Source organism: Lygodium microphyllum, chromosome 10 (genome assembly GCF_053477565.2).
Source record: "Lygodium microphyllum isolate KBCC chromosome 10, Lygodium_microphyllum_v1.1.10, whole genome shotgun sequence".
Lineage (NCBI taxonomy): Eukaryota > Viridiplantae > Streptophyta > Polypodiopsida > Schizaeales > Lygodiaceae > Lygodium > Lygodium microphyllum.
In genome coordinates, this window is record NC_141144.1 from 60201166 (window position 1) to 60219480 (window position 18315).

At 46.0% G+C, this 18315-nt stretch overlaps 1 protein-coding gene across 3 annotated transcripts in view; it reads left to right on the forward strand.

Annotated features, from left to right (window-relative positions):
- Window positions 1–322: 322 nt before the first annotated feature.
- The window catches only part of LOC148030056 (tRNA (5-methylaminomethyl-2-thiouridylate)-methyltransferase), a 49023-nt gene continuing 31030 nt past the window's right edge, over window positions 323–18315 (forward strand). For 2 of the 3 annotated variants that reach the window (XM_087686329.1, XM_087686328.1), the window contains exon 1: window positions 323–944. In XM_087686329.1, coding sequence (XP_087542455.1) covers window positions 402–944 — 543 coding nt within the window. In that variant the 5' untranslated portion in view covers window positions 323–401. The remainder of the gene's footprint in view (window positions 945–18315) is intronic. The other variant, XM_087686327.1, reaches the window with a different exon arrangement.

The following is an 18315-nucleotide window of genomic DNA, read 5'->3' on the forward strand; positions in this document are numbered from 1 at the left end:
TTTGCCTAATAGAACCTTATCAATCAATGTGCCCCTAATGCCCACTTTGCCTCGTGGAAGCTTATCGGTCCAGGCGCCCCTAATGCCAATAGAGGTCGGATGTTTTACAGCAAACATGAGCTCTTAAATTCCGATAAGGCTCAATAGGTTGGGTGCTCGAGGTCTTCTGATAGGGCCCAATAGGTCACGTGCTCGACGGAAGACCTCACGTGCCGGGGTTGTCCTAGGTTGCTCTCTGTGAATGTAGGACCCCATTGGTCCACATAGGTGATAGCCAACTTTTAAAACTTTTTACACGTTCATGTGGGGGAAAAAGAAAATATTAAGATGGTCGCCACAGGCCTACGGATCCCGGGATAGTGTGCTCCCATCGCTTGCATAATTCTGCCTTAATCTAGGCTATGGCACTCTCCGTGGACCAAGCAATGCTCTTGCAGAAAATTCTGTCGACGCGAGCTCGCAGGCCTCCCTCTCTGATCTTTCCTTTCCCTTTGTCGCATGCGCACACAAGGAGTCACCATCTCCGAAGGCTTGCCTGCTCGGCCTCCCCAATATCCACCATCCAAGAAGAAGCAGAGCCAGCAGGCAGCAGCAGAGACCAGCCACTAGCTATCCCTACCTTCGACACTGACACAGGCAAAACCCCTGCAATCCAGCAGCAGCATGCCCTCCATGACTTGGAGGGCTTCGGTGGGAGAGCCCTGCACTGTGCGGAGCCTGGCGTCATAGAGGAATCATCATCAACATCCGAGGCGGCCCCTGCCCCTTCATCCGGCGATTGCAAATTCCACGTCGGCCGCAAGTACTTTGCTTGCTGCGAGCTTGGAAAGCAGCTTCGAGTTGGAGTTCTTATGAGCGGTGGTGTTGATAGCAGTGTGGCGCTGCGTCTCCTTGTGGCTGCTGGACATTCCTGCACAGCATTCTACTTGAAAATATGGTTTCAGGTGCTCAAACTTCTCCAACTTTATGGGCTTTTGGACTTGACATATTAAAAAATTTTTGTGGATGAGGGAGGCAGCTACCCGACGCGGATATTCAAGTGTATGTGTTTTATATCAGGGAAAAAAAGGGACTTGTAAGCATTTGAGTGTGTGCACAGAATAAAAGAAACAAGAGGAAGAATAGGCCAAAAGTAGAAGCAACAATGACAGGAAAGACAGTGTGACAAGAGGATCGCTTGCTCAATCAGTATCCGTCATGAGATGCCTTAATCCCAAGTCTTCCCTTAAAGCCACATGTCCCAATTGTACCAGAAAAACAAGCTTCAGAGTTGCACACAAGATTATTTGTAGATTGCTAGATGGAAAGCGTGATGAAGGGAGAGTCTCTAGCTATCTGTCCAACGCTCTCATGTTTACTCACCCATCAACATAAGTAATAACTTATTGGTGACCCCAATACACTTCTACCTCACGAGTAGCTTTCACACCCTTGTGTGGATCCTTGGGAAGGTGTCAACTAGAGACGTAATAATGTCCAATCGCTGCATGACAGCACTGGGTGGTCCAGATATGCCAAGCAGTCAGACTGGTTTTAACAAATTCGAATCTCTGTGGCAGCAGGCTGGTGGTGTTAGGATCTGGTTGATGCAAGATGAGGGAACCCTGCTTTCTGGATTAAAGAGGTTGTAGCAAAGTACTGGACAATTATCCAAGGGCCAAGCCACTACATCCCAAGTGAGGATGCAAATGCAGATGGTGCTGAAAAATAGTAACAAAAGTTTGAAGCCAAACTTGATGTGCATACGGGCAATTCTATATGCAGTGACAGGATGTCTGATCACTGCAGAGCTCAGAAGCTGGACAGTGTCTTGGTCAGGAAAGCTGAGTGCCATTTGCAAAGCTGAACTGAGTTACTGACCAAAAAGGGAGAGATACTCTAGATAGACAGAAGCTATGCCATGGTCTCTGAGAGCCTTTAAAATTCATTCGAAGTGTGTGCAAGAACCAATGGTATGGTGAGAAGGAAGTTTGATGAGATTATTCCAACCATATACCAATGGTTATCTTGAGTTGACTGGGGGGCATGTCAAGTTAAGGATGACCATAAATGCCTCCAAGCATAAAAAATAGCTGAAAACATATTAGATCTGGCCATGACCAGGGGTATGGGGGGAGGTACAGATGGGTGACAAGGATCCTAATGGGACAAGGCAAGGTAGAATATGGGAAAATGATAAGTCTTCCAGGTTTTGCACTGAGCTGTGTGTCATGAACCACAAAATTTTCTAGAAGAGCTTGACTTTGACTTGCAGGATAAAAAATATTTGTGGATGAAATCATGAATATATGTACTACACAATCTAGGTTTAGTGGAATCCAACATGGGAAACAACTGCTTGGCAAGTGATTATCAGTCCAGACTCCACTCAAAAGGGAAATGAGAATTAACCTATTACTGCATCACTCCCAAGCAGAAAGCGTTAGATATTCGGGTATGTGATGCACTCTCAACTTATCCTTGATGTTGCGTACGATGGATGAAGACAATGATGGTAGTGTAGTAGCAACATACTTGCCATTAGAAGTTGGCCACAAGGCGCCCCATACTAAGCTCCTCCTTTGAGTCATCAAAGCTCGTGAACTGGTAAGACATCTTCGATTCTACAATCACCTAGAAAGCTGCAAAGGGATGGAGATAACACGGGAAATAGAAGGCGATTGGCTACATGGACTATAGATGTGTCATCTGTCAGAAGAAAGTTGTTGTGTGTCTCCAGAAAGGGGTTGCCTCCATTGGGGAGAAGTTGTCAACAAATGCAAATTTTCTTTTTGCGCAAAATGCAGAAGGAAAAGAGCATCTACAGCCAGGATAAGGTCGCCTTGCCTTGGACAATGTTGCTTGGTCTCAAGGAGGGTTGATTGGGCATTGGATCACTTGCATGGGCTGTTAATGCAGCAAACATAGGCTGAAAATCTGTGTTGGGAAGTTTTGGGCTGCTCCTTTGGAATAAATCTCTAGACTGTGTCCTCACTTAGGAGATGATATCATGTGAGAGTGCCCAATAGAAGAGAAACACACGAGAGAGAGAGAGAGAGAGAGAGAGAGAGAGAGAGAGAGAGAGAGAGAGAGAGAATATTGCAATAATTGAAGAAGAATGACGATACAATGGGGATGGACGGATTAGTCCTTGCACGCAACCCAAAGTGTTAGTGAGGGCAACATGGCCGATGACCATGGCAACACTAAGCACAGAGTGTCGGAGTGTGCACTTGCAAATGGAAGATTGAAGATTAAAGAGTGTGTGTCAACCAAGTGGGGGAGATATGTTATAAGTAGCCAATAACACAAGAATTTGGCTGAACTACACCAACAGGTGCCATAAATGCTGGCTGACTAGCATTAAATGCACTCTTAAAAAAATGCCAGAAAAAATAGGGGAGGCCTTGGAAAAATCCCAGATAACAATGACAATGTTTGGCGGGTGTAGGCAGACTGTGAAAAGCAGGAAATGACCTAGCAATGCACACAGAAAGCCGACAACTGAAGAAAATACATTTGAATTGTTAGAGCTTCTATATCTCTGTTAGGCTCTTACAGGAGCTCACAACAAGGAGATGACTGATTGACATGACTAACATAGGTAGGCTAATAGGTCCTTCATAAGTATCTCCATCATTAGAGACTATATGCATCACTTTACTTGACAAGGAGAAGTGCCTTGAGCAAGCAACTGTGACTAGAAAAAGAGCCTATGGGCTAAAAATGGAGTTTCATGGATTGCTGATGGTTGGAGTGATGTACGGAGGTGGTCGATTCATCACATGGTTGCTTATTCCTGTGGGAAGATGTATTTCATATCTTCACACGATGCGTCAGGGATACAAAAGTCGGAAGATGTACTTACAGGAGAGTGGGTTACAGGTATTGAGCTTATTGGCCCAGAGTATGTTGTGGAATTTGTTGCAGATGGAGAGTCTACCAATTGAGCAGTAGGTGCTATCATCCAGGGATACTATCCGTATATCATAGTGTCATATTGTATGGCTCATTGCTTGAATAATCTACTGAAGGATATTGGTAGCCTCTCATGGATTGTACCTATCAGAGAGCAAGGAGCTCAAATGATTAGCTTTGTTTTAAATCACCGGTTTCTTCGTCATCAGTTCTCTCTGAGGTGCTAGGAAGCTATTTCTTAGTGATGAGCTCACCTCATAAGCATTGACAGATACTTCTATTGGTATCTTATGCTTGGAGAAAGCAAATAACTCATCTTTTTGGGATGATGTAAAGTAGATAGATGTATGGTATCACTTATTGTGCATTTTTTGAGAGTGATGGATGCTATGCGGCCTTGCAATGGTAAGGTATACGAGGCCATGGATAGGCTGAATGAAAAGTTGCAGGAGTTGGTACCAGATGATAAGGCATATGAGGAGGTACGCCATTTAATTGTGACGAGGTGGAACTCATATAGCTCACCCATGCATGCAGTTGCATTTGTTGTGGATTTGGAGTTCTAGGGCAAGGGTTAGGAGAATGACATTGAGGTTATGGATGGATGGAGACTTATTGTCTCATCTAGTGTGTGATCATGGTACTAGACGAAAGATACGAGACCAGCTTTCATGTCATAGGACCTTTTGGGATTCTTTTGGTTGTGGGGATGCACAAGAGGATTGTTGCAAGATTGGGGCAACTGTGGTGGGAGGACTATGGTTCGAATAGTGTTGGATTGCAACAACTGGCTATTTGTATTTTGTGTCAGTTAGTTAGCTCCTCTTGTTTGGAGCAATTGTGGAGTATATACACTCACATTGTTTCAAAGAAGAGGAACCGACTTGGTGTAGAGAGGGCAAACGATCTGGTATTTATTAGTGCAAATTTAAGGATGTTATGTAATAGTATGATAGCAAAGCCCAATCCATTCACAGAGTGGGAGATACAACAAGAAGAGGAGACACATGTTGATGTTGAGGATGATCATGAGGTTGACACTTTAGGAGTAGTTGGAGTAGCCTTAGATCATGATGATCTTTGATTTAGTTTGCTTATCATTACATATATATATGATCATTGATGATAGTGTGATACTTGGGCCATTGTGCCACGCTGACATTATATTTGTACTTGCAATCTTGCAATTGTCCTTTGGCCTATTTTGGCATGTTGCATTTTGCTTTAGTCTAGAGATTAGACTTCATATTTGTAGTCTTTTTTGCATGTTGTTTTAGCTTAGTTCTTTGTTTATTGTTTTATGGCATATGTATTATGTGTTTTACAGTTGACTAGCTCGACTCTTGAGTCTTGTAAGTTATAATTCAATTTATAATCACTAGTTTTAGGATGATGCATTATATCTTTAAAGCTAAAATGATTTGCCCTTGTGGATTATAAACCTTGGCTTTAATGTTTTGCACGAATTATGAGTGAAATATTAAAATTTTTCACGAAATTTTAATTCTATTCTTGTTTCCATATCCCCATTCCTTGGGTTTGGCGTCCCCATCACCGTTCCCTTCCTCGTTTCCTGTTCTCCGTTTCATGTTTCAATGGACTAAGTGATCCATATATTTAATTACACCTAGTTAGGATGAGTGGGTAGAGTATGTCATACACCCTTGTTGAGCTAGGATGAGTGGGTAGAGTATGTCATACACCCTTGATGAAATACTACAGGGGTGGTATTTGGGTTGAGCCCTCAGCTCTATCATGTGCTCCTCATGTTGTTGGTGGATGTTCCTCATCTCTCTTTGGTGTAGCATCTGTGTGTGGTATCCCCTTATCCGTGGTTGGCATACTGCTTTGATCTCCTTAGCTCTTTGGATTGTCACTGCTCTCTCTATATTGTGCTTGCTTGTAATAATGTGGAGTTTTTGACTAAGAACTAGCCTAGGTGGTGTTGGTCTGGGGACTCCATGACTAGTGCGAGGGAGGTGTCTCAGAATCTTCATCAAGAGTAGGCGTGGAAGTGTTAGACTTTTCTTTGTAGTTCTTGTTTCCGAAGACATAGCTTTCCAATCAAGGGGCTGAGTTTCTTTAGTGAGTATTAACTCTGATACCATGTAAAGAAATGCTGGTCTATAGAATACAAACACAAGTGTACGATAAACACAAAGACTGATAAAGAAACAATTAGGTTTAGGGTTAACATAGAGACAATGAGCATAGAAGGTGAATGAAATCTGAATAATGAATAAATATAATGCTCAATGCAACAAACACACTATGTAATGTGAAAACTGACCCTTGAATTTTCATGTCTCGTGGACCGGGGCAAAGAGTATGAGTGGAAGAATGTGTCCTACTTTGATGGATTCTGAAAATGTAGTAGACAGCTTCCATGAGTGACTAATAACATCAGCAGCAGTAGTAGTAGGATTCTGAATCTGTGTACAGATGGGCGGTCATCACATGCTAGAAACCTGCAAATGTAGGCATCAGCGATGATGTGGCAGCTGTATGGATGCTATAGAGTGTAAAATGTAGATTTTACTGACGTGGCAGGCAGGATGAATGCAGAAAACAGGTAAATGCAGCAGTAGGGCTGATGTGGCAGTAGGGTGGCAGGCTGATAGGCTTTATGGCAGCTTTAGGAGGTGTGGAAATAGTAATTTGCAAGCTGTTTCAGCCTAGGAGACATGAGTTGCCAGCTGGTAGAAAGCTTTGGTACAGCAGTAGAAGGTTGGAAGGCGGGCAACAGATGGTAGATAGCAATGGGTAGTAGCTTTGGCCGAGATTTCCTTTGCGAATGGGGTATGGATAGCAGAGAGGAGACACTTGCAAGCTGCAAAAACGAGATTGCGGCTGAATGGTGGGCAGCTTGTCTATTTATAGATGGTTGGGTCCTACCAAATTAGGGGTTGGCTTATGGGACACAAACACTCTCTTGGATTGCATTTCTTTTAATGAAAGTTTCGGTAATTTGATTAATTAAGCTTGTTTTGGGGCTGTTTTTAGTGGCTAATCAGCATGTAATGCATTTTTAGCTCAACATGTGATGGTCTGAAAGGTGCCGCTAGAGAAGACACGGGGACTTTGTAACCCTATCCAATTGTAGGCTGAGGCATGGAAACATAACCAATTGGTCCACTAGGTAAAACCATGTGGGTGAAGTGTGGTACCACAACTAATCCACAATTTGGAAAGCTTGGGAGGGTGTCCCACGCGCAAAGCTCAAAAGTGTGTAAGATAGAGGTTGAGCCTATGCCATAGGTGCATCTACACCACCCAGAAAAGAAACGGTCCTAAAGGATGTGGCAATGCTTGAAGAACCCCCCAATGTGATGTGAGATGTCATTGGTTTTCTATGCATAGGAAAGGTTAATGGTATGGATGGTAATGCAATGGAAGAAGTGGGTGGGATGGATGGGAAATTTTGTTGAGGTCATGATGTGTGAGTGAATTCATTAAATTGATTTTTTGAATTTAGTCTTTGGAGTTGAAATGTAGATGAAGATGGAAAAGACGAATGAGATGTTTTACCTACTTCAAATTGACCTAGAGGAGCAAAACTTGAAGGAAAACTTACAGAAGGGTGTACATATTTTTTTATTCTTTTTCTTATAAGCTCCTCTTCTTGTGTTTACATAAAGATAATGGTCCTCTTTGAGACTTATACTGATGTGGATTGATTGAATAATTCTTCTTTCTCTAGAGTATCACCAAGATATTGCAAAGAAGTAGGGACAAGATAAGATAAAGTGTAAATGGGCATATCTCACATGTGAGTAAATGGAGGGGTAGAGAATAGAGGCTTGCACTCCATGCTAGTTTCTCTAGTGGAATGGCTTTGTTAGAGATGTCATTCTCTGGACAGCAGTATTGCAGCAGGCAGTACAGATAGTGCAAGGTAGTGCCACATCAGCAGTCAGCAGTCATTGCCACGTGGCACAGCAGTAGTTGGACAGTTTCATGCAGTCAGCTGCATTAAATGCAGCCGACCTGATTTGGCTATTTTTTCGTGGTATTTCCTCTGCTATATATAGCACTCTTGTCCAGCACTTGGACACTTACATTTGACAAAGACAGCCTGTTGGTGACTGACAACACGTGGGCTGACGGAGATTGAGGTCCTCAAGGCGGAGACATACGCAGATATTCTCTCTACACGTGTGTATATTTCTGCATTCCTATACAACATTCTACATTGTAGATTTTTTTGCATTTCACTGTCTCCTCTCTCCTCTCCGTGTTCACTCTCTCTTAGTCTTGGTTCCACGCTTCCGCATCGTTGCACTCTGACATGGTATCAGAGCAATGAAGACGGACTGACTGATTGAAGAACCTACCTAAAGATGAGATTGGGCGCGACACAAGGCCGCGTTTCCAGCATTTGAGGGCGAGTGCGAGGGCTGCGCATCGGAACAAGGCTGAAGCAAGTGTGGGCGTGTGGAAAGGAGTTCAGTTGGTGAATTTGCTGCAGGTGGTTGTTGTTTGAAGGGGAGGAAGGCTGTGTTTTAGGCCTTCCATTGCAGATTTTACATTTTCATTGCTGAATAAGGGTCAGAAGTGGAGCTGAGTCTTCATAGTTAGAGGGGGTTGCTTTTGCGTTTGTGCAGGGATTGCAGGTGAAAATGTCTAGCGAGATTAACTTGGAGTTCCAGGCGATCATGGACTGGAAGGTGCTTGTCCTATTGGTTCTTCCATCAGATCAGAAGCTTGATGGTGACAATTACCGCATTTGGCGTGTGATGATGTTGGCCATTCTGGAGTCTTATGATTTGGCGGAGCTTGTGATGGAGGAGATTAACCGGCCCTCGGTGAGAGATGAGTCCAAACTCTCTTCCAATGCTTGTGTGGAGTTGACCAAGGCTCACTCTCATTGGGACAAATTGAATGCCAGGATTCGTTTTTTTCTTTTTCTGTCTTGTACTACAGCCGTGATAGCTCACATCGAGCACTTGATGGTGGCTCAAGAGATATGGCTGGAGCTCGACTAGATGTATAACCGGATGACCTTGATGAAGAGGGTTTCTTTGGAGGTGCAGATGCAGACGTTGTTCATGAATAAGTCTTCTTTGCTTCGGGAATACATTAACAAGCTTCGGCAGCTTCAAATGCAGGTTCAAAATGCGGGGAAGCCTATTTCCTTCGAAGACATGGCGATCACTTTATTGTCCCAGTTGTCGCCACAATTCGGTATCTTTTATTCCACTCTTATTGCCTCAGGGCGGGAGTCGACTCTTCGATGGGAAGAGCTGGTTCCTACGGTCTTGTTCCAAGAGGAATAGTTGAAGGGACAGAATGCTTCTAAATCAGAGGCTTTGGTTGGTTAACCCTCTTAGAAGAAGGGGAAGGAGGAGAATGGCATTTACAAATTGAAGTCTTCTTCAGCTTTTACTTCTCTTCTTCTCAACTCACACAGTCCGAGCTTTGGCATGCTCGGTTTGGCCACCTGAATATAAGTACCTTCAGAAGGCGTCGCAAGGATCGTTTGTCCGAGGTTTGCCGGACATAGTGGTCAGCCAACAGCCATGTGTCTCGTGCATTCGTGGGAAACTGCATCGGGATGCGATTCCCACCCGATAAGGACCGAGTCCCTAAAGGGGAGCTTGTACTTCATGTTGATCGTAGATGACTACAGCAGGATGATATGGGCCTATTTCTTGACTTTGAAGTCAAAGGCTTTCTCCCACTTCAAGGATTGGCTTCTCTTTGAGGTGAACCTATCTGGCTGGTGACTAAAGACCTTGCGCTCAGACAAGAGTGGTGAATTTGCGACTAATGATTTTGCTCGTTTTTATGCAGATAGGGGCATCCACTAGGAGTTTGCTAACACAAACACTCCTAAAGAGAATGGCATTTTGGAGCGGAAGAACTGAAGTGTGATCAAGATGGCGCGCACCATGATGGAGCATAGATAGACACGTCAGTTTCTGTGGGCCGAGGCAGTGGCTATTGCAGTTCACATCCTCAATCGATCTCCCACTTCGGTCATTGATAGGATGACACCTTTTGAGGCTTACTTTGGGACTAAGCTTGATGTCTCTTATTTCAGGGTCTTTGGGTGTGATGCCTATAGGAACATCTCGAAGACGAAGCGTGACAAGTTTGAGGCGACTTCCTGACGATAAGTTTTTGTTGGCTATAGCTCCCAGTCCCAAGGTTATCGTTTGTTTGATCCCATTGAGCGGGATGTCTATACGAGCTGAGATGTGCGGTTTGTGGAAGTTCCGGCCACAGAGGGGGGTAAGAAGCACCCCGTCCGTGGAGATCCAGGGGAGAGTTGGGCTCTTGAGACAGTTCCTTTGGAGCCAGAGCCTCTTGATGAAGGTTATTCTTCTGATACAAAGTCTTCCCTTTCACCAGCCACCCCAGTGGAGCTTCTGCCGGTGGATGTATCCGAGTCTTCAGCCAGATGGAGAGCAACGAGGAGAGATCCGGCCTCCTCCTCGTTGGGCCCATGACACGCTTCGAGATTCAGGGATCGGGGGGGTTCGTGAGGAGTAGGAATTGTAGGATGGACTGTGAAGGTCACAGAGGAACCTGGCACATTCTACGGAGCTTGTTTGCTCTAACTATTGTTTGATGACCCGTGTTATGCAGGATCGAGAGCCCACTTCAGTGAAGGAGGCTTTGTAGTCCGTTGACCATTGGTGGAAGGCTATGGAAGCTGAGTTGGAGGCTATTGAGAGGAATGGCACTTGGTACCTTGTGCCTTGTCCCTCTCACAAGAAGGTGATTGGCGTCAAGTGGGTCTTCAAGACCAAGCACCTTAGTGATGGTTCTTTGGACAAGCACAAGGTCCGCCTTGTTGCTAAAGGTTTTGCTCAGCGCCCAAGCATTGACTTCCATGATACTTTTGCCCCCATTGCTCGTATGGCGACTATTCAAGCTGTTCTTGCCTTGGCTGGCCTGTCTATCAGTTGGATGTGAAGTCAACCTTTCTCAATGGTGACTTGTAGGAGGATGAAACCAGCCTTCCTTCTTGGAATGGGTGGTGATAACTTGACTTAAGAGTTAATTACAGCAATAAATAAATGCACATAAAATGAAATGCACACTTTACCGTAACATTCTTGGACAGTAGACACCCTGCCGGCTCCAAAATTGGCGCCCCTTGCGATATTTCTTTAGCTTTCATTCAATTGGAAGGAGTACAACTTGAGATTCTTCAATCTCCTCTTGCTAACCAATTGCTCTTGCTGTCATAAATGACCAACAAGCCTTTTGGGTCATTTGCCCCTTCATTCATCCAGGACTTCTTCTTCTCCAATTTGACCCTTGGTTGGCCAAATGCTGCTCCAAATCAATTCGGGATGGGCTGGCTCTTGAAATCCCTTGATAATCTTCAATTATCAGCTGCTGATTTCAGTCCCTCGAGTCTTCAATCTTTGGCACAGATCCCAAGGTAGCTGCTTTACTGCAAAAATTACAGATCAGCCCACCAAAAATGGCTGAAATCTCCTCCAAATGACTGAGAATTGCTGAGAATGGCTGAGCATAGGCTGAAGGAGACGAGAGAATGCTGTAAAGAGAGAAAATTCTGAGATTTGTCGCGAAGAATTGATCAAAATCAGCTGTTGCCCTGCTGTACCAGCCCCAAACGGATGCACCAACAACGATAGGAGCATCGGAGACTGTGATATTCAGGAGAAAGTGCATCAGCAGCAATCGCCAGCTTCCCAAGGTCAAGAATATGCAATCTCTATCACCAAAATGGTCTCCAATGGCTGGGAAATGGCCCCAAAAGCTGGCAGCCACAGTCCAACACCTCTTCCCACGAGCTCCAAAATGAAAAAACGAGATTTCACTCTCCCTTCAGCCCTATTTAACCTTCCCCCACTTGCATGGGAAAGTTTTGCCAAGTGGCAGCTTTCTTAATCCATTTTCAGCAATTTCCAGCCATTTAATTAATTTTCAGAATTAATTAATTTTGAAAATTAATTCAGCCCTTAATCCATGCCCTGAAAATTGACCTTGCCTATCCAAAAATTAATTGGCTAGGCCATTTGCAACCCAAAGTGGTCCCATGCATTAATTGACCCTTGGACAAGCATTAATTCATTAATTAATGCCTACTTTCTAGTGTCACCACTGACACTTAATGGCCAATTAATGGTCCTAGGGGCAAACTGACACCAAAATTCACCTAGAATCTAACAAGTGTAACTTGTTACAACTTTTGCCTTTAACACCCATCTTTTTCTCAGGGTCCTTCGGCCTTCAACTGTGAAAAAGTAGCTTGCATCACCCATTTCTTCTTGGGTCATGAGATTTATCAGTCTCAGAGAGGGATTTTCATCTCTTAGCAGAGATACATTCAGGAGCTCTCGATGACTTTTGAGATGGAGACTTGTCGAACCATTTCTACTCCTATGGATCCGAACTGGAAGGCCACTTCACACTCAGCTTCTCCCTTGACAGATGCTTCCCACTACCATCAGCTAATTGGCTCCTTGATTTGGCTACTCAACACTCGTGTTGATCTTTGTTTGGCTGTGGGTCTTTTGGCAGGGTTCATGAGTGAACCCTAGCAGGTGCATTGGTAGGTTGCCATGAGGATTCTTTGGTATTTGAGGGGAACCTCTGACTTAGGGATTTCTGGTCTAGTAGGTTTGGATGCTTTAGATCTTGTTCTTGCAGGTTGGAGCGACTCGGATTGGGTTGGCGATGTGGACCACTGGCGGTCCACTATAGGCGAAGCAGTCCACAGTAGCCCTTTCTTCTTCTGAGGCGGAGTATCGGGCCGTGTCTTCCACCACATGTGAGGTTGTGTGGCTTCGGAGATTGTTGGAGGAGCTTGGCTGCCCCCAGACTCGTCCTACTCTTTTGCGGTGCGACAATGAGAGTTGCATTGCCTTGGTATGGAATCCTATATTCCATGCCCGGACGAAGCACATTGAGATCCAGTATCACTTCATTCGGGAGAAGCTTTTGGATGGGACCATTGATGTGGAGTATTGCAAGACAGAGGATAATCTTGCAGATTTGTTCACGAAGGCGCTTCCCCAGGCTCTTCTTTGGAGACATTCTAGATTCCTTAGTCTTTTGCCCTGTCCAGGATTTGAGAGGGGGTGTTAGAGATGTCATTCCCTGGACAAGAGTATTGCACCAGGCAGTACGGACAGTGCAGCGCAGTGCCATGTCAATAGTCACAGCCACGTCAGCAGTCGTTGCCACATGGCACAGCAACAGTTGGATAGTTTTATGCAGTCGGCTGCATTAAATGCAGCTGACCTGATTTGGCTATTTTTTCGTGGTATTTCCTTTGCTATATATAGCAATCTTGTCCAGCACTTGGACACTTTCATCTGACAGAGACAGCCTACTGGTGAGACTGACAACACGTGGGCTGATGGAGATCGAGGTCCTCAAGGCGGAGACATACGCAAATATTCTCTCTGCACCCGTGTATATTTCTGCATTCCTATACAGCATTCTACGCTGTAGATTTTCTGCGTTTCGCTGTCTCTGCTCTCTCTCTTCTCTGTGTTTACTCTCTCTCAGTCTTGGTCCCATGCTTTTGCATTGCTACACTTTGACAGGTTTGTCCCACATGGAGTGTTTGTCCTTTTTGCAAAATCAGTAGATTTGTGCATCGAATCTAAAGGAGATAACAAAGATTTACCTTATCTTTCCTTTGTGAACTTGTTTTTGATGAGAAGCTCTCCAATCAAAAGCCCAGGTTTCTTCTTTGAGTGCCTAGCTCTGACCATGTAAACAGATACTTGTCTATAGATAACAAACACAATCATATGACAAAGTACAGATTGATAAAGAACAGAGTTAGGGTTAGGGTAACTCGAAGACAATGAACCTTGAAGAAGATAATGAAAGAATGAATGATGAATATATGTACGATGCTCAATGCAGCAAACACATTGTACAAAGGTGAAATACTGACCCCCGAACTTCTGTCTCTAGGACCAGGGTAGAGAGTATGAGTTGGAGAGAGTGCCGTACTTTGATAGATCCTGAATCACAACAAATAGCCTTTGGAGATGTTTGGCAGTAGGCGACATAGCTTAGGTGCGGTTGGATCAGCAATGACAAATGGGTCAAGCATGGGTAGAGAAGCTCTCCAATCAAAAGCCCAGGTTTCTTCTTTGAGTGCCTAGCTCTGACCATGTAAACAGATACTTGTCTATAGATAACAAACACAATCATATGACAAAGTACAGATTGATAAAGAACAGAGTTAGGGTTAGGGAACTCAAAGACAATGAACCTTGAAGAAGATAATGAAAGAATGAATGATGAATATATGTACGATGCTCAATGCAGCAAACACATTGTACAAAGGTGAAATACTGACCCCCGAACTTCTGTCTCTAGGACTGGGGTAGAGAGTATGAGCTGGAGAGAGTGCTGTACTTTGACAGATCTTGAATCACAGCAAACAGCCTTTGGAGATGTTTGGCAGCAGGAGACATAGCTTAGGTGCGGTTGGATCAGCGATGAAAAATGGGTCAGGCATGGGTAGAATTAGCAAAGCGCTGATAAGTTGATGACATGGGAGGTAGGCACATGTAGTAGATTGCAAAATATAATGGCTGTTGACATGTGGTAGACTGTATGGCAGACTGCAATGTCAAAAGCAGGCAGAAACTGTCACATGGCAGGCTGGCAATAGGCTGGGAACAGTAGACAATGGCAGAAGATGGTCGTACAGCAGTAAACATAGGCTAATCAGCAGTGGATAGTAGTCACCAGCAGTTGGGAGGTGTTAGGAAGTAGATACCAATAGCCAATAGCAGCGGACGGCAACTTGAATTGAGTTATCCTCTGTGTGGGGTGTGGACAGCAAAGTTTTGGCACAAGCAATTTGCAAAAACAAGATGAGGGTGTTGGTGGGCAGCTTGTCTATTTATAGATGGATGGGTCCTCCCAAATTAGGGTTTGGCTCATGGGACAGATATACTCTCTAGGATCATGTTTCTTTTTAATAGAAGTTTGGTAATTTTGAGTTTTGGGGTTGTAATTGTTAGCCTGCTCCTCTTCAGTCTCAGTCTGTCATCTCCTGGTTGTGAGCTCCTGTCAGAGTCTGACAGGAGACAGAGGAGCTCTGTCAGTGCATTTTTGTGGCTGCCCTAGTCAGCTGCAGCCCTGGGTTTGTTACAGCCCAAACTGGGCTGTTTTTGTCCAGACTGCCCATTTTCTGGGCAGTCGGCCAGATCTGGCCAAAGTCGGCCAGATCTGGCTGGTCGGCCAAATCTGGCCAGGTCGGCCAGTTTGGCTGGTCGGCCAGTTGCTGGCCTGGGGGCTATTTATATCAGCCCCCCCAGTCAGTCCAGTATTGTGCTCTGCAGGTACAGCACTGCTCCTTCCGGCGCCGTCTCCGGCATTGGTGCTGCCACTGCTTCCAGTCTGTCCTGGTTCCCTCACTGACGCTCCGGGCTGCGTGCAGGGACTGTTCTGTCCATTCCAGTGTATTCAGCATTCATCTCAGTCAGTGCAGACTTTCTTCCTTCATTCTCTGCTTTCTCTCTCCTCTCCTCTGTGTTCGTGTTCTTCTTCCGTTGCGCACTCTCACATGGTATCATCGCCTGATTGAGAGCACGGAGGACATACCCTCAGGAGTGAGATACCCTGCTGCTGCTGCCAACAGATCAACCACAGCCAGGCGACTGCTTCAGGAGGCTGTACAGCCTGCGTTTGCTGCCCACGCTGACTGCAGAGGCTGCCACGTCATCCAGCGACGCAGCAACCCTGCGTTTTCCACCAGGCGGCCTCTCCTGCTGCTGGGCGACCTCCCTACAGGCTGCGTTTTGCTGCTCTGTAGGTCGCTTCCACCCCAGGCGGCTCTTTTCCTGCTGGAGACCTCTGTCCGGGCTGTTTCCTGGTGCTGGTGGTCTCTTCTCTGGTGTTCGACATCAGTTCTCTTTGCGTTTTGCAGATCCAGGTGTTTGTAGGCCCTCTCAGCCTGCGCCTTGGTGGTTGGTGACCACAATGCTGGTCCTATTTCGACAGCGGCACAACTTTCTTTGGTATTTTGCAGATTGGAAGATGTCTTACCAGTTTTCAGGCTTTGAAGACTCAGAGGATGAGCTTCTCTCTCATCATTCCTTTGAGCGGAGGCGGGATTATCGTGAAGTTCGACATCGGGAAGAACCTCCTCGCACTCGTCCTTCTTCAGTCCATGCATCTCAGAGGGTTCCATCTACTGCGAAGGTTTCTTCAGTGAAGACTGCTTCAGATGTGCGGATGCCTTCCTTGATTCCCTCTATTCAAGTGCCGATTCTCCCTTCCTTTCCGAAGGAAGATAAGTTAGATGGTTCCAACTACTCCCTATGGTCGTGCAAGGTGGCTTGCATCCTTGATACCTTTGACCTTTGGGAGCTTGTTTCTTCGCCCATCGACCGACCCCCCGTGGATTCGTCCGATGGCACCTCTATGGACCGTGCAGCCTTATGGGATAGGCTCAACTCTCGAGCCCGTTCCTTTCTTTTTATGAGTCTACATGATTCTGTTCTTGTACATGTTCACAGGTTAAAGACCGCGGCGGAAGTGTGGACAAAGCTTGCATCTTTGTATCAGCACAAGACATTTGCTCACAAGATTTTCCTGGAGAAGAAATTGCGGATGCTCAGTCTTGATGGTTCTTCTTCCATGAAGGAGCACATCACGAAGATGGAGGATATGCGAGGTGAGCTAGCCTCTCTTGGTCGTCTGATATCGTCTGAGGATATGGCGATGATTCTGTTGACTTAGCTGCCATCACCCCGTTATGATGTCTTCTACACCAGCCTCATCACTTCGAGGACCCGTGAGACACTCCTATGGGAGGAGCTTTCCCCGCTTGTCTTGGAGCATGACGAGCGACTCAAAGAGGTGGGAGCCAGTGGCTCCACCAAGGCATTTACGGTCGGCACAGGTGGCGGCAAGAAGAAGAAACAAAAGAAGGAGAAGGCCAAGGACAAGAAGGAGGAGGACAAGAAGGATGCGAAGGAGAAGAAGCCCAAGTGTCCCCATTGTGGGAAGGGCTCTCATCCCGAGGAGAAGTGTTGGCAGAAGTATCCCCATTTGAAGCCTAAGGAGAAGGACTCGAAGGCGGCCCCAGCCACAACAGAATCTGCGTTTGTGCATCTCTTTGTTGAGGCGTACTCCCGTTTCTGTGAGTGGCAGGTATTTGTGGAGACCCAAACAACTTCCAAGGTTCGTGGTGTTCGAGCTGATCACGGTGGCGAGTTCACTTCTCACCTTTTCTCTCAGTTTTGCAGGGATTATGGTATTCGGGTGGAGTATTCCCATCCGAACACACCATCAGAGAATGGTGTGGTGGAGCGTGCGAATCGGACCATGATTGAGATGGCCCGATCTATGCTGGAGCATAGGAGTCTTCCTCATTTCCTTTGGGGTGAGGCGGTGGCTACAGTGGTGCATATTCGCAACCGCTCTCCGACTTCGGCGTTACAGGACATGACTCCGTATGAGGCTTTCTTTGGAAAGAAGCCTTCCGTGTCCCATTTTCGCATCTTTGGGTGCGATGCCTTTGTCCATGTGGACAAGAAGAAGAGGAAGACGAAGTTCGACTCTAAGTCGAGAAAGCTTATCTTCGTTGGTTATAGTACGACCACGAAGGGATATCGGCTCTATGACCCGACGACGCGGACGGTTGAGGTGAGCAGGGATGTGATCTTTGATGAGGCTTCGGCCTCTGAGGATCCGATTGATGGTTCTATTACCGATGTTTCTTCATCATCGACGGACCCCCCCCAACCTTCTCTCCCTTCACTTCCTTCCAGGATGCCCCTTAGCACCCCCCCAATTCCTCCTCCTTCGGCTTCCCTTTCTCCTTTGGTGGATGTGCCTTCGTCTACTACGAGCTCTTCTACCGCCACTTCGGGATCTTCACGGGATATACAGCCTTCTTCAGATGCGGAGGATCTACCTTCCCTCGGTGAGGGGGAGTCCCTCTCCGATTTGGGTGCTTTACAGGTTCCGGAGACCCCCCGGTCTCCCTCACAGCAGCAGGAGTCTCTCAGGATTCCTTTATGGTATCGCCGGCTCATGCAGGATTCAGGTGTTACTCACTTTCCTGCTTCTTCTACAGGTCCCCGTCGCTCAGCACGTTTACAGGCCCAGCGGTACAGTTCACCATGTGTGAACTATGCTCTTATGTCACAGATTCTTCAGGATTCCGAGCCTTCCACTGTGGAGGAGGCTCTTGCACAGGATATTTGGCGACAGGCTATGCAGGCCGAGCTCGATTCCATCGAGCGAAACCATACGTGGGAGCTTGTTCCGCGTCCCGCGAAACGGAAGGTGATTGGTGTGAAATGGGTCTTTAAGACCAAATATCTTGCAGATGGCTCCTTGGACAAGCATAAAGCTAGGCTTGTTGCCAAGGGTTTTGCACAGCATGCAGGGTTGGATTACTTTGAGACTTTTGCTCCTACAGCCAGGATGTCTACCATCCGAGTTCTTTTG